Source organism: Medicago sativa, chromosome 8, assembly GCF_051527215.1.
Source record: "Medicago sativa cultivar Bolivia chromosome 8, Bolivia_mono, whole genome shotgun sequence".
Classification (NCBI taxonomy): Eukaryota; Viridiplantae; Streptophyta; class Magnoliopsida; order Fabales; family Fabaceae; genus Medicago; species Medicago sativa.
The window spans coordinates 66,639,718-66,663,631 of record NC_140756.1 but is presented as its reverse complement, the minus strand read 5'-3'; the positions used below and the strand labels follow the sequence as shown (position 1 = coordinate 66,663,631).

At 34.2% G+C, this 23,914-nt stretch overlaps 2 protein-coding genes and 1 pseudogene across 4 annotated transcripts; all 3 read left to right on the top strand.

Annotated features, from left to right (window-relative positions):
• The first annotated feature begins 6,330 nt into the window (after positions 1 to 6,330).
• Positions 6,331 to 8,884, top strand: LOC146900696 (shikimate O-hydroxycinnamoyltransferase-like). Its single transcript, XM_085736970.1, has 2 exons — positions 6,331 to 6,714; positions 8,621 to 8,884. The coding sequence occupies exons 1-2, from the start codon at positions 6,331 to 6,333 to the stop codon at positions 8,882 to 8,884; spliced, it is 648 nt and encodes a 215-aa protein (XP_085593096.1).
• Positions 8,627 to 9,710, top strand: LOC146900695 (shikimate O-hydroxycinnamoyltransferase pseudogene; annotated as a pseudogene). Its single transcript, XR_015021589.1, has one exon. The product of XR_015021589.1 is annotated as a shikimate O-hydroxycinnamoyltransferase pseudogene (transcript).
• Positions 9,711 to 11,702: 1,992 nt separating this feature from the next.
• LOC146900694 (shikimate O-hydroxycinnamoyltransferase-like) lies at positions 11,703 to 23,490 on the top strand. Of its 2 annotated transcripts, none has more exons than XM_085732952.1 (3): positions 11,703 to 11,787; positions 13,859 to 14,286; positions 22,130 to 23,490. In XM_085732952.1, exons 2-3 carry the CDS (start codon positions 13,879 to 13,881, stop codon positions 23,009 to 23,011), a joined length of 1,290 nt encoding a protein of 429 aa, XP_085589078.1. In that variant the 5' UTR covers positions 11,703 to 11,787; positions 13,859 to 13,878; the 3' UTR covers positions 23,012 to 23,490. The 2 variants fall into 2 exon arrangements, with proteins under 2 accessions (XP_085589078.1, XP_085589079.1); XM_085732953.1 differs by having other exon boundaries at positions 13,854 to 14,286.
• Positions 23,491 to 23,914: the final 424 nt, after the last annotated feature.

The following is a 23,914-nucleotide window of genomic DNA, read 5'->3' as shown; positions in this document are numbered from 1 at the left end:
ATGAATTAGTGGTATTGGAGGATAGAGAAACTTTATCAGCATCAGGGATAGAAGGTTGTAGGGAGTGGGAAGTGGAGTCCTCCGGCGGAGTTGATGATCATGAGGTGGTCGGTTCTGTTTTGGGGGAGACAACAGAGGAAGATGACGTAGGCACTAATGGGCATGAGGTGGGGCCTATTTTGTTGACCAATATTTTAAATTCACAAGTAGATGGTGCACATGTGGAAAGGAAGGGGAAAAAGCATGCGTGTGAAGTGGAATCTCCTTTTGAGAAACTTTCGGTGGACAAGGGAATGGAATTGGAAAGTGGGACCCATGGGAGTGATTTGAATTTTGGACAAGTGGACAAGGGCCATGTTACAGGAATTGGGCCTTTGTGTTTTTTGGATCCGATTAATAACCAACAAACCGGGTCGGAGGCTCCTAACCAGGACCGGTGCTCCAAAAGTACAGATTCACCCTCGTATGTGGCAGAAACTCAGGAAGCGACTCAATTTCTAAATATTGGCAGGGTTAACAAACATACCAGATTTTTTTATGATGAATCGGGTGACTCAGAGTGCAATGGAATTGATTCGATGGCTGAGGAGGGAGAAATATTGGAAAGGAGTTTGCGGCATAATTTAAAACGGAGGTCGAAAAAAAAACAAACGAAGTCAGACTCAGCGTTGATGGGGTCTGAAGTGAGGGTGAATAAGAATGGTTCTGTGAAAATTATTAGGAGTAGAGAAAGAAGAATTAAAGAAGGGGCCAGACTCTTGGTATCCGAAGGTGATGGTAGAGAAGAATGTGGGTGGGAGCAACCAGAGGTAAACTCGGCACGGCAGAATTTATTGGGAGGGGAGACTTATGCATCAGGACCATCGGTGCAGCAGAAGAAAGTGGCTTTTTCTGGTCTGAAACAGATAATGGAGGAACAGAGGCTGGAAAGGGATATGTTGGAACATATGTCAGCTGAGAGGGATCCTATTAAAGAATTTGAAGCTTCCAAACTTTTTGCTATTCAAGGAGAGGCAGGCTTTAATTTCAAAGTTGTAGATGGTGTGACTAGAAGACTGGTTATGTCTGAGGATAATGACTACAAGAATAAGATGAAACAGGCGTTAGTAAGTGGTGATCAATGATCATAGCCACTTTTAACGTTCGTGGTCTTGGGGGTCGTATGAAGAAGAATAAAATCAAAGAATTAATCCGGAATCATAAGATTGATTTTTTGGCGATATAAGAGACGAAAATGGAAGATATTTCGAATTCTTTTTGTGCAAATTTATGGGGTGGTGATGATTTTGATTGGGCTTTTCTCCCCTCGGAAGGTAATAGTGGTGGAATTCTCTCGTTGTGGAAGAAGTCCCTTTCTAATCTTTTTTATACTTTCACGGGGGAAGGTTTTGTTGGAGTATGCTTGGAGTGGGGAGTTCATAACCATAAATGTATTATAGTGAATGTGTACTCTAAGTGTGATTTGGCGGCAAAGAGGCGACTATGGGATAGACTGGTGTTAGCACGTCGAAATTTGGGAAGTGGAGCTTGGTGTATCCTGGGAGACTTTAATGCGGTGGGTGATAGAAACGAAAGAAAGGGAGTTCATATGGAAGGTTCTTCCTACAGTAATCTTGAAATTTCTTTGTATAATGATTTTAAAAGGGAGGTGGATTTGTTAGATCAAAATGTGTTGGGTAGACGTTTCACCTGGTACCATGCAAATGGGGTGGCGATGAGTAGGATTGATCGTGTCTTGATATCGGAGGAGTGGAATCGGTGGTGGGGGGATACGGCGTTGTGGGTGCTCCCTAGGGATGTTTCGGATCATTGTCCTTTGGTTCTAAAGGTTGGAGGTTGGGATTGGGGGCCTAGACCGTTTCGTTTCAACAATTTTTGGTTGGAAAATAGAAAGTTCAAGCCGTTGGTGGAGGAGGTGTGGAGGGATCAAAATTTAAATGGTTGGATGAGTTTCGTGTTGAAAGAAAAGTTAAAAATTCTTAAAGGTCGGTTGAAGGTGTGGAATAAGGAGGAGTATGGGGAAATGGATGTCAAAATTTTAAAGTTGGTGGAGGAGATTGCGGAGTTGGATGCAAAGGGAGAGAATGGGGCGTTGAGTGATTCGGAGGTTAGTCTTCGTAAAGCGAACTTTGGTACGCTTTGGAGGTTATTAAGGGCGAAAGATTCGTTGTTGGTACAAAGATCGAGATCGAGATGGTTAAAGGAAGGTGACACTAACTCTAAGTTCTTCCACAATTGTATTAAAGGCAGAGTTAACCGGAATCATATTGTGGCTCTTAAAGTGGAAGATGGTTGGGTCCAATCACCAAGTGTGATGAGAAGGGTCGTGGTAGATCACTTTACCAATTATGTGAAGAAAGAATCGTGGGAGAGGCCAAAGTTAGATGGGGTTCCGTTTGAGCAAGTGTCCGCGGGTGAGAATGAGAAGTTAATTTCTTTATTTACGGGAGATGAAATCGAAAGGGTTGTGAAGGAAAGTGATGGTAATAAAAGTCCGGGCCCGGATGGTTTCAATTTTGCGTTTTTTAAAGAATTTTGGTACTTGTTAAAGGATGAGGTGAGGATAATGTTTGATCAATTCCATGCGAACGAGGTGGTTTCAAAGGGTTTATTAAATTACTTTGTGGCTTTGATTCCAAAGGTGTCTTCCCCAATGATGATGAAGGATTTTCGTCCTATATCTTTACTAGGTAGTCTCTATAAGCTTTTATCTAAGGTGTTGGCCAAAAGATTAGCCGGTGTGATGGACTCTATTATTTCTTCGTCACAGTCAGCTTTTATTAAAGGTCGACATTTGGTTGATGGTGTGTTGGTGATTAACGAAGTGGTGGATTGGGCTAAAAAATCAAATCAAGAGGCTTTAATTTTGAAGGTGGATTTTGAAAAGGCATACGATTCGGTGGAGTGGAGTTTTTTGGAATATATGATGGAGAGAGTTGGTTTAGGGCGGAAGTGGATTGCTTGGATGAAAGGGTGTGTTTTTGGTGGTACTATGTCGGTACTTGTGAATGGTAGTCCTACGGTGGAAATTAATATTGAAAGAGGATTAAAACAAGGTGATCCGCTAGCTCCATTCTTATTCTTGTTGGTGGCCGAAGGCTTTAGTGGACTCATGAGGAATGTGGTAAGGAATAACATGTTTCAAGGCCTGCGACTTAAGGAGGATGGTTTAGTGTTATCTCATCTGCAATACGCGGATGATACGATTTGTATGGGTAAGGCGACGGTTGATAATTTGTGGGTGTTGAAAGCGCTTTTGAGGGGCTTTGAGATGGCATCCGGGCTTAAGGTAAATTTCTCAAAAAGTTGCTTGATAGGTATTAATGTCGACCGAGAATTCATGGATATGGCATGCAATTTTTTGAATTGTAGGGAGAGTAATCTTCCATTTAAGTATTTGGGGCTTCCGGTAGGAGCAAATTCCTCTTCTCTTTCGACGTGGGATCCTTTGTTGGAACATGTTACGGCGAGGTTGAATTCTTGGGAGAATAGATTCATCAGTTTTGGAGGAAGGATTGTTCTCTTGAATGCGGTTATCAATGCTATTCCAATTTTTTATCTCTCTTTCTTGAAAATGCCGGATAAGGTGTGGAGGAAATTGGTTAGAATTCAAAGAGAATTTCTTTGGGGAGGTGTTGGTGGGGGTCGTAAAATTAATTGGGTCAAGTGGAGGTCGGTGTGTCAACCAAAGGGGAAGGGAGGGCTTGGTGTGAGAGATATTAGAGTGGTGAATTTAAGTTTGTTGGCTAAGTGGAGGTGGCGGTTGTTGTTGGAGGAAAATGTCCTTTGGAAAGAGGTGTTACTAGAGAAATATGGTGAGAATGTGATTAATTGGGTTGGAGGGGGAATGGTTGCACGGCACAGGAGTTATTCGGCTTGGTGGAAGAATATCATTAGTATTGAAAAGCAAGGAGGGTTGAATTGGTTTAATGAGGAGGTTGTTAAAAAGGTGGGTAATGGAGGTAATACAAAGTTTTGGCATGATACTTGGAGAGGTGGTGTTTGTTTTAAGGTAAAATATCCTCGCCTATTTGCAATGTCAAATCAAAAGGAATCTACGGTTGCGGAAGTATGGGTCAATGGCGAGTTAGGGAGGGAGTGGAGGTTGGTGTGGAGGCGTGATTTCTTTGTTTGGGAAGAACAACTTTTGGAAGACTTGTTGGCGGATTTGGACGGACACACTTGGTCTCAATTCGAGGATTCTTGGTTTTGGAAGTTAGAAGAAGAAGGGAGTTTCTCGGTGAAGTCTATGTATAAGAAATTGGAAGGAATTTTCATTTTGGAGAATATCTGGAGTGAGGAAGAAAAGTTGGTGTTTAACCAAGTATGGAAGAGTGCTGCACCTTCCAAGGCAGTGGCTCTATCCTGGAAGACTTTGTTAGATCGTATTCCAACTAGGAGTAACCTTAGAAGAAGACAAGTTATTCCTCAAGAGGTATCGGTGAGGTGCGCTTTGTGTGATGGGGCTTTGGAAAACTCGAATCATCTTTTCCTTCACTGTCCTCTAGTGAGAGCTGTGTGGTTAGGACTGTTTACTTGGCTTGGTATCTCTTTCATTATGCCCCCGAATCTGTTTATCCATTGGTTGTGTTGGAATGAGGGAGCCGGCAATAAGAAGATGTTGCGGGGTTTTAGATTAATTTGGCATGCTGCAATATGGGTGATTTGGAAAGCTAGAAATGATAAGATTTTTAATGATAAGGCTTGCGAGGTGATGCATTTAGTAGATGAGATAAAGGTGTTGTCGTGGCGGTGGAGTCTTATTCGGTTAAAGTTACCACCGTGTCTATACTACGAGTGGTGTTGGAATCCAAGAGAGTGCCTTATAAGATAACATTTTGATACTTGCTGTCATTGGAGTGTTCTTCTGCGGTTTTCTTTAAGATTGCAGGCTGCTGTTCAGCAGTTGAGTTTGTATCTTCTGGTATATTATGCGCTGCTGTTGTGTTTTTATGTTATGACAGGGCCAAGTTTTAGCTTTGTGGAAGCAGTTTGGTTGTTGGGTAGCTACTACTTTCGGCTTCTGTTATGGTTTTAGCATGTATTTTATTTGGTTTTTGGCCTCTTCATTCAGCTGTGTTGAGGATAGAAGTTTTTAGGGGGTTTTTTATTGAGTGTTATTGTTTATTTGCTGTAAAGGGGCTGTTGTTATTGGCTGCTTATCGTACTCTTTTTCCTCCTTTTGCGAGCTAAGTGCATCTTGTGCTAGCTACGCGTAATAATATTTGCCGTTTCAAAAAAAAAAAAAAAAAAAAAAAAAAATATATAAAACGTAATTTTATCTTTTTTAAAATCAAAACTTTTGTTCTTTTAATATCAAATTTGATTTGATGTAATTTTGGCCTCAATTATTGTCCAAATTTTGATTTTGAATGGAAAATATCACTTTTGAGGCTAAATATCATCACTTTTAGAACTAAAAATCATTATTTTTAGGGCATAAAATCTAGTATGAACCATAATTGTTACAAATGTAATAGTTGAGGACCAAAAAGTTTGATTATAAAAATAAGAGAGTAATTTCGTAAGCGTGATAAAATTTAAAATCAAAATTCCTTCAAAAAAAAAATTTAAAATCAAAATGCAATAAGCCAAAATTTAATAAACCTCATCTTTTTTAGTTTGAATAATTTGTTGTCTCTTTACTTACAACTTAGGTGATTGTAATTAATCTAACGACTAAAGTATCAAGTACTCCCTCCGTCCCTATATCTAAACACCCTTTTATTAGAGGCATCTATGACTCGTCAGTTTTGAGGTAAAGGGTTATCTAATCAAAAAAATTAAAATAGTACAAATGTAATCGGTTTTTACAAACGTATGATCATTTATTAATGGTTATAACTGCATTACCTTCAATCAAAGGTGGATAAATCCTCTAAAAAAAGTTGGGTAAATAAGAATTTGACATATTTAATACCTTGAGAAAGAATATTTTTTATGGTGCATTGAGAGATATTATACTCCATTTCAAAATACATGTCCAATTTTTGAAATGTGCACTATTCACTTGACTTACGTTGACCATACTTTTTTAATAATGTATAAATACAAATATTAGCATGTAAGATGATATTTGATTTGTCTCGGCAAATATTTTCAAAATATTAAATTCTTATAATTTTTTACTTTAGATAATTAAAGATATTAACGGTCAAAATTGTGCATTGGCATATGTGAAGTGGTTGACTTGGACATATATTTTGAAATGGAGTTAGACATCTTTGATAATAGACATTCATTAGTAAGATTCATTAATTATTTGTTATACTTGATAGTGTGGAACCAGACCAAAAAACAAAGATGATCATAAATGTGAGAGATTCAACAATGGTGCAACCTTTAGATCAGGAGGTTGCACGACGAAGGGTGTGGAACTCCAATCTTGATTTGAAGGCGCCAAGTATTCACACACTCAGCGTTTACTTCTATAAAACCAACACCACTTCCAATTTCTTCGACGCCAAGATTATGAAGGAAGCTCTCAGTAAGGTGCTTGTCTTGTTCTATCCAATGTCGGGTCGTTTGTTTTGCGACAAAGACAACCGTGTAGAGATTGATTGCGACAGTCAAGGGGTACTCTTTGTTGAAGCCGACACTGACTCATTCATAGATGATTTTGGTGACTTTGCTCCCACAATGCACTTGCGCCAGCTTATTCCCATTGTTGATTACTCGAGCGGAATCGAAACGTATCCCCTCCTAGTGTTGCAGGTGTGTTTCAATTTTTCTTCATTTAGTTATTAGTTATATTGCAATCTTTAATTTGATTTCTTAAATATTACATTTGGATATATCAATTTATTATATTTGATAGAAATATAATAAATATTGCTAATTAAACTATTTTGATTTATAAAATTAGTCTATGAACTATCATTCTTTCCTATTTTCGAGAGTAATTGATGGACAAACTCGATGAATCGTAAATAATAAGTTAGAGATTAATTATTGACTAAGACTATTTATAATTTTCTCGCAACACTATTTAGTTCATCACAAAAAATAATACCAATTTATTTTCTAATATTTTCAAAGACTAATTTCTCCCCTATATGAAAACGTCAAGATAATTATGAGAGATCAAAATGGATATTTACTCTAATTTATTATATTTTTATGGTTCAAGAACCATATATAACAGAGTGACAATTGAATCTACTACTATTATATTAAAGCTAATGTCCAACAAATTAACAAAAAATATTGATATTTTGCAATGGACGCAGTGTTTTGCACATAAAATAACACAATAATTAATAGAAACACTACATCAATATTGATATTTTAAAAATAGTCAATAGTTTTCAAAATTTTATCAAATTAACTTTCACATATTAGTATATAAAATTTTGCACTTGCAAATATAAGCTAATAAAACCCACAACGTACGTGTTCCAAGTATTTAACATTTTTGCATATAAAAAAAACTATTTAATAGAAAAGTTACATTAAGTCCCCTAAACATAGCTCAATTGGTAACTACCAAAAACATTATGTGCAGGGGTCAGGGTCCGAATATCGATTCTCCACTTCCACTTAGAGTCTGTTTGGTAAACCACAAAAAAGAGCTTTTAGCTCTTAGCTTATAGCTTATAAGCTCATTTGACAAAAAAAGCTCTGTTTGGTAACACTTTTTGACCATGAGCTTATAGCTTATTTCACGAGCTTATAAGCTATTTTTCAGAAGCTATTCTAAGTAGCGCTTGAGCTTATAGCTTATAGCTTCTCATTTTTTGTCTCATTTTTACCCTTATCAATTTAACAAAATCCATATTTACCCTTTGTAATAAATAACTACGTTGAAGAAAAACATGACACTTTTAATCCCAGATTTCACTTTAACTAAATATATATGCTCACGCTTTTATTATTTTTTACAAAATATATGCTCATGTTTACAAAAATAAAAACTACATTTTTCCTTAAAAAAAATATATGTTACGTTTACCTAAATAAACCATATTACGTTATGTTTAATTTTGTTTTTAAGTCTAAAAACAAAATTTTGTTTGATTTTGGGTCAATACTATTAATTTTGTTTTAGAGGGTAACAATTATTTTTTTTAAAGGTTTTGTTTAATTTTTTTTATAAAGTCTAAAAACTGAAATAAAATCAATTTTAAATAAAACATTAGCCAATTTATGAATTTAAAAATAACATATGAAAGATATATTAGATTAATATGTTTAAACGATGAAATTTTAAATATTTTAAATATCAATTGATACAAATTTTATAATGCATTAAAAATACCCTTTTATGTCATTTTACGTTTATAAGCTAGTTGAACCGCTAATTTTACCAAACACTTCAACTAGCTTATCAGTCATCAATCATCAGTCATCAGCTAGCTTATCAGCTAAAAGCTATCAGCTAGCTTATCAGCTATCCGCTATTTTTACCAAACAGAGCCTTAATCTAGCCATATGGCTACTTAACGAAAAATAATAAAAATGTTATGTTAATACTAACCGTGAATCTATTACCTTGTTGGTAATTTGAAGGGATATAATTCAAATTTCATATGCTACAGTTGTAAAATGAACATTGCTATAACGTGATTTATAATACTAGACTACGTACACCAACTCAGTGGACTTTTAATTATTTGTGCAGGTAACATACTTCAAATGTGGAGGAGTTTCACTTGGTGTTGGGATGCACCATTATGTAGCAGATGGAGCTTCTGGTCTTCACTTTATCAATACATGGTCAGATGTAACTCGTGGACTAGATGCTTCCATCTCACCATTTATTGATCGGACACTACTCCGTGCCCGCGATCAGCCACGACCCATTTTTGATCACGTTGAATTCAAATCTTCACCATCCATGAAGACTTCACAACAGCCTATAAACCTGGCTCAGAGAATGCAGTAGTATCGATTTTCAAATTGTCTCGCGAACTACTCAACACGTTGAAAACTAAATCCAAAGAAGCTGGTAACACAATCAACTACACCTCTTATGAGATGCTAGCTGGTCATGTTTGGAGAAGTGTCTGCAAAGCAAGATCACTTCCTAATGATCAAGAGACCAAATTGTATATCCCAACAGACGGAAGATCAAGGTTGCAACCTCCACTTCCATCGGGTTACTTCGGCAATGCGATATTTTCAACCACACCTATGGCTATAGCAGGTGATCTCATGTCAAAACCAACATGGTATGCTGCAAGCAGAATTCACAATGCCTTGTTGCGAATGGACAATGAATACTTGAAATCTGCTCTTGATTATCTCGAGTTACAACATGATATAGATGCTATTTTCAGTAGAGATAATTTCAAGTGTCCAAATCTTATGATCATTAGTTGGGCTAAGCTTCCAACCTATGATGCCGATTTTGGTTGGGGAAGGCCAATTTTCATGGGACCTGGGAGTGGATGTGATGGACAGTCTTTCATAATTCCAAGCTCAACAAATGATGGGAGTTTATCTCTGGTAATTTCTCTTCAACATGAGCACATGAAAATGTTTAAGGAATTGGTGTATGATATTTGAAGAAACAAAATTATTGAGGTTTACGCTTACAATAAATTACTAAGTTTCAAGGGTTATAGCGTTATAATTTTGTAAACAATTTTATTTGATACTGTAACTGCAGATGCCACAAGAGTTCAAACATTTGGAAACTTGATAAAGAGTATTGTTAATTATCAATTGAAAAGATCTAATTGATGATGTTTGTAGATGATATCTACATATATCCTCCTACATTTGATAAGTGATTGAACTAAGAACCTCTTGATAATCACCATGTATCTCCGTACACATTTTATTCACTTTTAGATTTATCATATTTTCACTAGGTACGTAGAAGTCATTTGAATTTTCCTCCACTACGTAATAACTATAGTTCTTCAAAGGGGTATATAGATTGGAAGTTTCCTCCACTACGTGTTTATACACTTCGATATCTATAAGCCTCATTTACTTTCTTAGGCAAGTTTATCAACAATTTTCTTAACATAATATAATAACTATAATTAATATTTGATTCAAATAAATTAATTTTTTTAGGGAAAAATAAATAAATAAATTGAATCATGGTCGTGCATCAAGAAGATTCAAGCATGTAAGGTCTCATTCTCCCCTGTACCGATTTTGATGTGCTACTCTGACTTCATAAAAAAAAAAATTATGCATCAATTTAGAAAAGTACATTTACATATAAGCATGACAATATAGCGGGGTGATGATGAGTTTTACTTTTCTCGTCCCAATCTCTGATTCTCGTATACTTACCGTCACCCTACTCATATTCAACGGGAATGAGAAGTTGAATCTCATCCTTATCCTCGACGGAGTCGGGTATCCTATCACATCCTCGTCCCCGTAGTGAATCATTTTTGTAATAAGAAATAAAGTTCATTTTCAACCCCGTGGGAAATGTTGTAACACATTATATAATAATATGTTCATATTAACATTTTCTTGATCGAATGATTTCGTTTCTCTTTTAAATATCAACAACAATTTTTATAACATGACAAATATCAATGGGTAATAAAGTAATTTTCTACATTTGAGTCGAGTTTGTGTATGAGTTCGGGGAGGTACCTTTGTCCCTATTATCCATCTTGTATCCGTGTTTTGAAATCGAGGAAAACCCAAACTCATACCCAAACTCAGTCAAAGCGGGAAAAACCCGTCAAATCGAGGTGAGTTTGGACGACTAATCGGAGGTACGGATTTTGTTGCCATGCCTAATTACATATTACATCGTAACAACAGTCAATTAATTTTCTTTAAAAAAAACTTTTGGTTTATATGCTATTTTCGTAGGTAAGTTTATCTACAATTTTCTAAATATATAACAATATATAAAGGGAATATATGATTTTTTTGTTGGATTCAAGATGTTCGTCTTTATTACAAAATGAACATTTCATTTTGTCCTTTTCAAGTATAAAGAAAATTTCATAATTTTTTTGGTTTTTGGAAATATCAAAATGTATACCTGTTTTGTTGGACATTCCTAATTGAGAGTCCATAATTTTTTGAAATGTTTCAGTTGATTTTATAAAGCAAGTAAGATCATTTCTAAGTTCTTTGACTTCAGTTTTTAGTAAAATATTTTCATTAACCTTAGAGGTTTTTGGAAATTTACTTTTGCTAATTTTTTTTTCCTTTTTCAGTTGCTTAAAAATATGAGTCTTGCAAACTTTGAATAATCTTCTTTTGATTATTATTCAAGGTTTGAAATTTCTCTTTTTCTTCCTTTAATTGAGTGATCTCATTTTGTAAAGAGTAGCATTTTTTGTTAGAAAATTAGAATCAAGTAGTAGACTAACAAATTTGTTTTCTAATTCTTTATATAAAAGAGGCTTATTATTCTTCTTCTTTGGAGAAGGAAAGATTAGAAAGAGATTAAAAAAAAGGGAGGAAAATTTAAAAAATAAATAAAATAAGATATCAGAGAGATAATTATGAGAGAGAGTTATGTCATGTGCAAGATATCTGATTGAGATACCAAAGAAAAAAATAAGCTTTCATTGAAAATCATTGCCCTACTGCATTAAACTCCTACCAACAGACAACAGTTACACACCACAAAGCCCTACCACGTTATTAGCTGCCATCATTTTCTAATCTTTTTATTAGCTGTCATGTTAGCTTATTAAATGGTGAGACAGAGTGGTTGAGTTGACGAGAGTTGTTCAACACCACCGGACTCGCTTAAATTTGCCCAAACCACGCCAACAACACAACACTTATCATCTCTAAGCTTTTCTCCTCTGCTCCTCCCCATCAATCATCTTCTCAAGTCTCAACCTCAAGGTAACGACATCATGTTTCTTTATTATTTTCATTTTATTATTTTCAACTCTCATCTCATTGATATTATTTTCAACTCTCATCTCATTGATTTCACTTTCCATTCCAATATTTATATATAAATAAAATGTAGTTTTGGTCACACTTACAAAAATAGTTTTATCTTTTTTAAAATCAAAACTTTTGGTCCTCAAATATCAAATTTGATGTAATTTTGGCCTTAAAATAGTAATTAATTGTCCAAATTAAATTTTAGGCTAAAAATCATCACTTTTGGAACTAAAATCTAGTTTGAACCATAATTGTAACAAATGTAATAATGAAAAACCAAATAACTTGATTATAAAAGTAAGAGATTAATTAAACGTTGACGTTCAAATTATTGATTAAATTTGTAATTGACTGAAACCGATCAATCAAACAAACACCCTAATAAGATTCGAAATCAAACAACGTCGCACAAGATGATGAACAACATAACGCCGCATAAGACAACGAAATCACGAAAAAATACAAGAATAAAAACTTGATATATGTGGAAATCACATATTTAAGTTGTAGGTCAAAAAATAATCTAAAATCACCCTTCCTCAATAAATGAAGGAGAAAAAACTTAAAAGAAGGTAGAATTTCTTTCACTAATTGTGTTACGGAATTAAAACTTGAGTAAAAAAATGCAATTATGTCAAAAATAAATTAACTACGTCTTTTTTAATTTGAATAATTTGTTGTCTCTTTACTTTTCAACTCCGGTCATTAATTTTTTTTTTTTTTGGTGAACTTAAATTTTTTTATTTTATTTTTAGGCAAATGTTAACTTGTGCCCTCAAGGGCACATGTTAAGGAACTTATTATGGAAATATACGTATTAAAAGTCGTGCAGTCAACATCTTAAAAGTTAAAAGGGTCTTGTTAACGAGTGTTCCCGAGACACTCTTTAAGCATTCCTAATAAAGAAATAATTCTTTAAAAAAAGTAAAAATTTCAATTTCCAACACAATAAATGCATAAACTTCCATAAAATCTTACCATTTTGGGTGCTTAAACAGTGTCCTGGAGGCACTCGTTAACATTTCCAAAGTTAAAATACTATGTTTTTCAATTTAAAGGTGGCTTTTTTGGGTTCCTTAACATGTGCCTTAGAGCACAAGTTAACATGACCCTTATTTTTAATCCAACGATTAAAGTATAAGTGTTTTCTTTTCTTTCTTTCTAAATACAATTTTGTAAACTCGAAGTACCCATTCTTTCATAACAGGGGTGTCCATGACTCATCAGTTTTGAGTTAAAGGGCGCCATCTAATTCAAAAATTAAAATAGTGCCAATTCAATTGGTTTTAGCAAACGTATGGTCATTTATTGAGTTTAACCAATTAAAATTATATGCTAAAACCATCATTACATTTAAATTATATAAATTACATGCTAAATCTATCAATATATTTAAATTATATATCCGTCAACAAAAGGTGGATATAAATATTTATGTTAAGTTCACATCAATCTAAATCATTTACTCCCTCCGTTTCACACTAGTTGTCGTTTTTGAGGAAATTACACATAATTAGAAATCAAATAAATTTTGTTATTTTTCATGTATTTTCTGTGTTTTTTCTATAATACTCTTACTCATTTGTTATTTCATTCTATTATTTCTATCTACAATAAATATGTAAGAGTATTGTTGATAAACCAATAATTAATGTTGCATTGAAACTTTTTTTTTAAAGAATGTTGCATTGAAACTTGAAAGTGACAAGTAAAGTGAAACAAAATTATTCTTCAAAAACGACATGTATTATGAAACGGAGGGAATATTTATATACACTATTTATGTAAATAGTAGAAGACAAATGAATAATTTTGATTGGTCTCAACTCATGAGTTACTTTATCCACTTTTCTTGATGGGTGAATAAGAATTTGTCATATTTAATACATTGAGAAAGATTTTTTCTAAGAAGCATTGGGAAAGAAATTCTAACAACTTCAATTATTAATTACTTTATATAAAAAATTTAAGCAATGTTTTTAAGCAATTTGTTAGCAAGATTCATTAATTAACTATAGTGTAGGACCATACCAAAAAACTACAATGATCATAAATGTGAGAGATTCGAAGATGGTGCAACCATCAGAGGAGGTTGCACGACGGAGGGTGTGGATCTCCAATATTGATTTGAAGACGCCAAATGTGCACATGCCCAGCGTTTACTTCTATAGAAGCAACACCACTTCCAAATTCTTCGACGCCAAGATTATGAAGGAAGCTCTTAGCAAGGTGCTTGTCTCATTCTATCCAATGGCGGGTCGTTTTTGTTACGACAAAGACGAGCGTGTGGAGATTGACTGCAACGGTCAAGGGGTGCTCTTTGTTGAAGCCGACACTGACTCATTCATAGATGATTTTGGTGACTTTGCTCCCACATTGCACTTGTGCCAGCTTATTCCTATTGTTGATTACTCACGCGGAATCGGAACGTATCCCTTCCTAGTGTTGCAGGTATGTTCCAATTTTTCTTCATTTACTTGGTAGTTATATTGTAATCTTTATTTGGTTTCTTAATAATTGATTACATTTTGATATATAATTCTATTATATTTCTCCGGTCTTTAATATAAGAAAAGATTCATTTTTCAGATTCATTGAATAAATGATGTATCTGATTTATTTTATAGACTAGATACATTATTTATTGAATGAACCTTAAAAAAAATCTTATATTCGAGACCAGAGCGAGTATACTTAAACTATAGAAATATAATTAATATTGCTAAGCTATTGTAATTTATAAAATTAATCTATAAACTATCATTATCTCTCATTTTCGAGAGGAATTCATGGGCAAACCTCATTAATTGGAAATGGTTTAGATATTATTTATTAACTAAAGACTCAATATGATCCCTCATAATTTTCTCGCAACACAATTTAGTTCCTGACAAAAATTAATATCAAATTATTTTTAGATATTTTCATACTATGAACATATTAGCCTATATCTTATAGTGAGTCAGAGACTAGTTTCTCCTCGATATAAAAATATCAAGGACTAATTTATGCATTATTTTTTTCTCAATGACTAAATTTGGCTCAAGATAATTGTGGAGACCAAAATGGGCATTTCATTTGATTTATTAAAGATGATTCGTGTATCCAAATATGGTTTATGATACAACACTATGACGTCATTTGATCCATGTAGTCGACCCCACTTAATGGGATAAGATTTGGTGGTGGTTGTTCTTGTTGTTGTTGTTGTTGTTGTTGTTGTTGTTGTATTAAAGATGATTCGCGTGGACCTGTCCATATATATATATATATATATACTATAAAGAAAAGATGATTTTGAGTGGTTTTTTCACTTCCAATTATACCCTTAAACAAATTTGCATATAAGAATGCTATATTATTGTTAATGTCATTTATAAATATAAGAATTTATATTATATTTGCTATATATTGTTAATGTCATTGAAAAAGAAAAATATAGTTTGTCACAATATGAAAGTGCAAAATATCTATACATATAATTTTAATCAAAATAAGAGACGATCGGAGTGAGAGACCTCATCTCCGCACAGGGCCGGCCCTAGAGATTAAGAGGCCTAAAACAAAAAATTTAATGTGGCCTTTAAAAATATATTTTTCTAACCGAATATTTGTATAAAATCAATTTTGTAGAGATCAAAATTTGAATTCATGACCAAGAGTAATTGAGGCCTTTTTAGTAATCAATTATGTTATATGTTGTTTTTGGATTTCCAAACTGTTAAATTTGGATTTCCAAATTCTGTTATCTACCGAAGTTGTTACTAGGTTGAGTCACGACCAGGTCGCTCTCTTTAAGACGTTTCGTGGCACTACCCAAAATTGTGCAAGGTAGACTATCAACCACGCCGCCTCCAGGATAAAACAAGCCCAGCTACAACTGTGCGGTTAACTACTGCACTGTAGAAAACCGTTTGAGAATTACACCTTCAAATATGGTACTAAGACCACTCTTTAATACTGAAACCACTTTAATATGGTATTATTACCATTCTATTATGGTGCTAAGACCACTCAAATATGGTGTTTCCACCATTCTAACCCTTAAGTTCTCCAAACTTTCAATATGGTACTACGACCACTCAAATATGGTGATACCACCATTTCTCCTCAAATAGAAAAATATTTAAATAATTTATATACTGTTAAGATCATTCATAATTTCGACGGGACATTATTATTACGAAAGGGACTATGATCTTAATAGTACTCTTTATTCCGAAGGGACATATATTATCGAAAGGGACTATGAACTTAAGACCACTCTTAATTCCGAAGGGACATTAAACCGAAAAGGGACTATGGTCTTAAGAACACTCTTAAAAATATGGTTCAATCGATTGATCGAAGCCACTCGATACGGTACGTAACCGCTCTATTTGATACCGAAAGAGACAGAAAGGAGTAGAAGCAGAAGAAACTTGTTAACACAAGTCGGAGGGAGAAGAGAAGAAAAGAATTCCCGACAACTCAATGAAATTCTTTTCGGTGTGTGGAATGCACTATGTGAGTTCTCTATTTATAGGGAAAACTCACAACTAATAAGTGAGAAACTTTGGGAACAAGTAATATGAGAAACTTTGGGAACAAGTAACATATTACTTTGTGATTAAGTAATTCACATATTAGATCTAGTACAAAAATATCTTAATTGAGTACTAAAATATATTAAATTTAGTACAAAAATATATTATATTATGTACCAAAATATTTTAGTAAAACTTGGGGACTAAGAAAGCACTTTCTAATAATGATTAAATTAATTATTTAATTTATCATTTCCAAATAATAAAATATATATCAATATATATTTTTTCTCTAGTGCTTATGTACCCCCATTAATTAGAGATACACCCCCACTATATAAACACTACTAATGTGTGTGTTCCATCCGATGTGGGACTTCCACTTTTTTTCAATTCACACAACACTAGTTCTACCCAACATGGGAATTTGTGTTTATAGTCTTTTTACTCAATTTCCACACATGTTCCAACAATCCCCCACTTGAATTTAAAAAATGGTTTCATAAATAACGTCAAAAACGTCTCCATAAGATTTGCTAGTAAACAAAGGTGTCGCTTACAACTTGAACCTTTGCATAGCGAGTAAAATTCTGATTAACAAGAGTTGCTTACAGCATTGAACTCTATCTCAGACATAGAACCCACACACAAACCTTTTCATAAGGTGTATTCTAAAAGCCCGTGCGTTTATGGCCTTGCACGTGTATCCCGGTTTTAACGAACGCTCTAGGTATTCTGCCCCGAATCCCATAGGAACCGGCCCTTAGTTCCACATTCGTATAGGTGAGTCTATCAAGAGTACTCCTGTAGCTATGTACTCCACTCCAAATAGAGTATAGATCTCATTAAGAGTTTCTATTATCTCATCCTTCTATCGCTGCAGGAATCATGCTTTCTTACTTTTATCATAGCATGTTCTATCACTTGTGACTTGTTATTACCCATTGAACCTATTTCTTGGGATCTCCAGTCATGTAGGTCGGGTTACCATCACTTGTGACCTTTGGGCATTAGTCCCATCCTATTGGATGTGTTTAGGACTTTCTTTTTAGTAATTCCTTTTGTCAAAGGATTGACTATTCTTTATCAGTACGTGCACGATCTACTTTAACCGTTCCTTTTGAGAGTAGCTAGCTCTCTAATCCTTTATGTGTTCATGCCTTAATTATCGTCTCTAACGATTCTCAATTTTTGTAATAGCTGCAGACTATCACAATGAATTAACACTTCTGGAAACGGTTTTATCCACTAAGGGATCTCAACTAGCAAGTATCTTATCAACTTGCTTCTTCACTAGTTTTCTCTAGTGTTCTCATCTCAGATTCATTCCATAGTGGACTGAGTCAATATCATTTGTTTCAACAAATAACTCCTCTAGTGATGCTCAATTTGCAGTCACTAGTCGCTTTAAGACTCATCTGAAGGATGTTCTATTTTGTATCTTGTACCATTTAAGTACAATAGGTTACTCCTAGTCAAGTAATCCTCGAGTCATAGTCTTCTTAAGGCACCTCATGACTCTTTCTATAGAGTGGCATTGCTTCTCATCCGTCTACTAGTAAACTTGCACAAGAGTTTCACGACATCGACAATGTCGGATCTAATACATTCAGTGGCATACCTAAGTACAGCCAATGATGCTCGCATATTCTGTTTTTCTAACTCCATCTCAAGTGTTCTTACACTTGGATCATAATATATGATTGCAAGTTTACGGCGAAATAATAATATTTCCTTAAGAACTTCTCAACTTTGTGAGATTTATCAAAAAGGTTCTTTTTTTCGATCTAGTAATCTTGAAACCAAGAATTACTTCAACTTTGTCTAGATCTTTCTTATCAATGTTGTTGATAAACAATGATTTCACATAATTCATAACATGAATCTTTAAATCAAATATGAGCAAGTCGTCTTTATAGAGACATATGATCGTGCAAATATTATTTGTCACTTTCATTCACTTTATACTCATTCGATAGCATTAGAATGTCAAATTTTTCATGTCATTCCTTAAGAGTTTATTTTAGACCATACGAAGAATTATCTAACTTACAGACTTTGTTTTCTTGTCCATGAATCGCAAAACTTTCAGGTTGTTTCATATAGATTTCTTCTTCTAGTTCACCATAAAAAGAGGCAACTTTCACATCCATTTGGAGTACTATCGAGTTATGAACGGCGGCTAAAGGGACTAGTACTCTTATGGATATGATTTTCGTGACTGGTGAATGAATGTCGAAGAAGTCTATATTTTTCTCTGTCTAAAACCTTTGACTACAAGGAGAGCCTTGTATTCATCAACCGTACCATCAGGTTTTAGTTCCTTTTTCCAAAATCCAAATACAACCGATTGATTTTGCAGCTATGAGACAAGTCAACCAAGTGTCATGTTTTGTTAGACTCTAGAAGATTCATTTCATCGTTTATTGCTTTTTGCCATAATTCAGCATCCAATGAGGATATAACTTATTTAAGGCTTAATGAATCTTCTTCCAATGTATAAACCAAGTTCATACTCTTTAGCATTTTTAGCTTTCTTACCTCCTTGAGGTTCTATAACATCTCGTATGATGTTTTCATAACTATTTCTAATTACATGAATGTGATTAGATATAGTGCCCCCACTAGTTCTTAATTTTTAGAAGGGAATTTAGTTTACCCCCACTAGTGCCCCCACTATTCTTTAATTTACAGGGGTACTTACTTCATAGAAATCAACATCTTTTTAATTCTATGATCACTTTAACATTTAGGTCCTAAAACCTATATGCTTCGTTATTTATAACATACCTAATGAATACACATTCATAGCCTCTACTAGTGAGTTTAACTCTCTTGGGGTCCTGAAGCCAAATATAGTCCGGACAATCCCAAGTTCAAAAATAAGACAAGTTGGATTGTCTTTTCTTCAAAAATTTCTTAATTAGAATTTTTTGTTCTTAGACTTGGGTACTCTATAAATTTCAATTTTCGTTATAAAAATTGAACTTATCAAGCATGTCAATTTTATTTTCCAAAATTCACAGTCATCAATAAATATGATAAAAACATCATTTTATCATTTCTAATTTATGTGTCATCAAATTCACACATATCATAATTTATTATGTTTAGAGATTCATATTCTCTAAATTCTGATTTATATGAACTTTTGGTTCATATATCTTGACTGCAATAAATAAAATTGTCTAATCATATAACTTTGGAATTAAGTCCAAGTTACTCAAGTTTAAAATCAAACGCTTGTTCATATGTCAAATATTAAAATCACACAACTAATAAAATAGAAGGAGAATTTTAATTCTGAACATACCATCAAAGGTGCAGTCTTTTCCCACAAGAATGCATGATACACAAGTCTTTCTTTAAGTCTGAGTCAACTCAGTCTTATTCAATAGAAATCTGAAATTCAGATTCTTTCCAATTTTTAGAGTAACTAACTTCTCAGTTTTAGCACTCCGTACCGAACTAAAGTCATGCTAGTTCTTTTAACCGATTAACCAAGGCAATTTCCCAATCTGGTTATTCCAAGACCAATAAGTAGTAACAAATGAGTCCATCCCAAGTGACAATTAGTACATTAGCAACCAATATCTTTAATAGTAACCAGTAAAAGATTTGCTGCCAACGTTGACTTTTCAATAGCACACAATAGTGAATTCATATCCAACGTGTAGGGTTCATACTTTTATGTAATTGAATAAAAGTTCTTTAAAAGCGTATTCTTACTTAATATCAACGGTAAGCAAGTTCTGGCTTCTAATGTCAAGTAAGGATCAACGTTGCTCTTCGTTGAATTTTAGTGTTGTTGTTTGAAACAACAAACACTTCGTTGTTTCAGTCGAATGTATTTCTATAGCTTGATTTATCCTTAATTTATTTAGAGACAACTTAACCTTAATAAGTAACTTCTTCGGTAAACATAGTAGATCGAAACGTCTTAAAATTGTTGTTTTTGGATTTCCAAACTGTTAAATTTGGATTTCCAAATTCTGTTATCTACCGAAGTTGTTACTAGGTTGAGTCACGACCAGGTCGCTCTCTTTAAGACGTTTCGTGGCACTACCCAAAATTGTGCAAGGTAGACTATCAACCACGCCGCCTCCAGGATAAAACAAGCCCAGCTACAACTGTGCGGTTAACTACTGCACTGTAGAAAACCGTTTGAGAATTACACCTTCAAATATGGTACTAAGATCACTCTTTAATACTGAAACCACTTTAATATGGTATTATTACCATTCTATTATGGTGCTAAGACCACTCAAATATGGTGTTTCCACCATTCTAACCCTTAAGTTCTCCAAACTTTCAATATGGTACTACGACCACTCAAATATGGTGATACCACCATTTCTCCTCAAATAGAAAAATATTTAAATAATTTATATACTGTTAAGATCATTCATAATTCCGACGGGACATTATTATTACGAAAGGGACTATGATCTTAATAGTACTCTTTATTCCGAAGGGACATATATTATCGAAAGGGACTATGAACTTAAGACCACTCTTAATTCCGAAGGGACATTAAACCGAAAAGGGACTATGGTCTTAAGAACACTCTTAAAAATATGGTTCAATCGATTGATCGAAGCCACTCGATACGGTACGTAACCGCTCTATTTGATACCGAAAGAGACAGAAAGGAGTAGAAGCAGAAGAAACTTGTTAACACAAGTCGGAGGGAGAAGAGAAGAAAAGAATTCCCGACAACTCAATGAAATTCTTTTCGGTGTGTGGAATGCACTATGTGAGTTCTCTATTTATAGGGAAAACTCACAACTAATAAGTGAGAAACTTTGGGAACAAGTAATATGAGAAACTTTGGGAACAAGTAACATATTACTTTGTGATTAAGTAATTCACATATTAGATCTAGTACAAAAATATCTTAATTGAGTACTAAAATATATTAAATTTAGTACAAAAATATATTATATTATGTACCAAAATATTTTAGTAAAACTTGGGGACTAAGAAAGCACTTTCTAATAATGATTAAATTAATTATTTAATTTATCATTTCCAAATAATAAAATATATATCAATATATATTTTTTCTCTAGTGCTTATGTACCCCCATTAATTAGAGATACACCCCCACTATATAAACACTACTAATGTGTGTGTTCCATCCGATGTGGGACTTCCACTTTTTTTCAATTCACACAACACTAGTTCTACCCAACATGGGAATTTGTGTTTATAGTCTTTTTACTCAATTTCCACACATGTTCCAACATTATACAAATGTCTGTAATTTATCTATCATATAATATACTTATAACCAAATTAATTTTTTAGAGGCCTTTTTTCTCGCCCATAATTTTGAGGCCTAAAGCCCTTGCTTGGGTTGCTTGGCCCTTGGGCCGGCCCTGTCTCCGCTGCGAGATACCTCGCCGGAACAGCTCAATTGAGCCACCATCTCTCTTCATCTCCCCCCACTGGACTCGTCCTAAGTTATGGCAGATGGTGACGGTTGTGATGATGTTGCAGTTGGAGCTTTGGAGGAAGACAATTGAAGCATGAATAGCAGGAAAAAAAGGTTCGTGCAATATTTTGTAGATGGAGGATATGGTTGTTACAGTCAGGAGAGAGAAGTAAAAGAAATAAAATATAAAATAAAAAACAGATGTATTAGGTAACAGTAGAATATTTATATGGTGTCATTTACATGTCACATTTTTTATGTCAAGTTATCATTTCTTTTTATAATACTAGATTACAGACACCAATTTAGTGAACTTTAACTATTTGTGCAGGTAACATACTTCAAATGTGGAGGAGTCTCACTTGGTGTTGGGATGCACCATTATCTAGCGGATGGAGCTTCTGGTATTCACTTCATCAATACATGGTCAGATGTAACTCGTGGACTAGATGCTTCCATCCCACCATTTATTGATCGGACACTACTCCGTGCCCGCGATCCGCCACGACCCATTTTTGATCACGCTGAATTCAAATCTTCACCATCCATGAAGATTCCACAACAACCCCCTGGCTCAGAGAATGTAACAAGATCGATTTACAAATTGTCTCGAGAACAACTCAATAAGTTGAAAGATAAGTACAAAGAAGTTGGCAACACAATCAACTACACCACTTATGAGATGTTAGCTGGTCATGTTTGGAGAAGTGTCTGCAAAGCAAGATCACTTCCCGATGATCAAGAAACCAAATTGTATATCCCAACAGATGGAAGATCAAGGTTGCAACCTCCACTTCCATTGGGTTACTTCGGCAATGTGATATTTTCAACCACACCTATAGCTCTAGCAAGTGATCTCATGTCAAAACCAACATGGTATGCTGCAAGCAGAATTCACAATGCATTGTTGCGAACAGACGATGAATACATGAAATCTGCTATTGATTATCTAGAGTTACAACATGATATAAGAGCTATTTCCCGCAGCACTAATGTTAAGTGTCCAAATCTTGCGATCACTAGTTGGGCAAAGTTTCCAATCTATGATGCTGATTTTGGTTGGGGAAGGCCAATTTTCATGGGACCTGGGGCTGATTGTGATGGACTGTCTTTCATAATTCCAAGCTCAACAAATGATGGGAGTTTATCTCTGGTAATTTCTCTACGATATGAGCACATGGAAGTGTTTAAGGAATTAGTGTATGATATTTGAAGAAACAAAATTATTGAGGTTTATTGGAGGAATGTTAATATGGTCACAAGACCAAATAAAAATTGTTTGATCACACATACATGAAGAAATATTTTTTTTAATAAAAAAGATGAAATTGATAAAAAAAAAATGATTGAATAATTTGAAGATAATCTTTTTATGTGTGTGTGTGTCCAAACCCTATTAATTTGGACTTTGTGGCCATAAAAGAATACCTCGGTTTATTGTCATTTGGAATAACACGTTCTTTCCATTTTTATTTTGTTTTTATTTTTATTTTCATTACGTACTTTTGGCTGAACTAAAAAAAAAAGTTAATGGGATTTAAGCTCACAATAAACTAAGTTTCAGGGGGTTATGGTTATAATTTGTAAACAATTTTATTTGATACTGTAACTGCAGATACCACAAGAGTTCAAACATTTGGAAACTTGTTAAAGAGTATTGTTAATTATCAATTGAAAAGATCTTATTGATGATGTTTGTGGATGAAATTTACATATATCCTCCTACATTTCATAAGTGATTGAACTAAGAACCTCTTGGTAATCACTATCTCCGTACACATTTTGTTCACTTCTAGATCTATCACGTTTTCACTAGGTACGTAAAAGTCACTTGAAGTTTCCTCCAGTATGTAATAAATATAGTTCTTCAAAGGTATCTAGTGTAAACTATTTAATTATCAAGATCGAGTTATTATATGAAATTAGAACACACTTATTTGTAAATCATGATTACCGGATTCGCCGAGCTTTGAGACTGGAGTCTTCCTTTGCCTTTCACATGCTCCGGACTTAGGGTTTTCGATGGGGCAAACCGCTAATGAGCAGAATAGTCAGAGTGATGGCAAAGGGGACCTAGCCTCTCTATTTATAACCGTGCAACCATAGGCACCACCCA

Coding starts and splice junctions, on each gene's coding strand:
- LOC146900694 (XM_085732952.1), top strand. CDS start 13,879: ATGATCATAAATGTGAGAGATTCGAAGATGGTGCAACCATCAGAGGAG. Junction 14,287..22,129: donor ATCCCTTCCTAGTGTTGCAG/GTATGTTCCAAT, acceptor CTATTTGTGCAG/GTAACATACTTCAAATGTGG.
- LOC146900696 (XM_085736970.1), top strand. CDS start 6,331: ATGGTGCAACCTTTAGATCAGGAGGTTGCACGACGAAGGGTGTGGAAC. Junction 6,715..8,620: donor ATCCCCTCCTAGTGTTGCAG/GTGTGTTTCAAT, acceptor TTATTTGTGCAG/GTAACATACTTCAAATGTGG.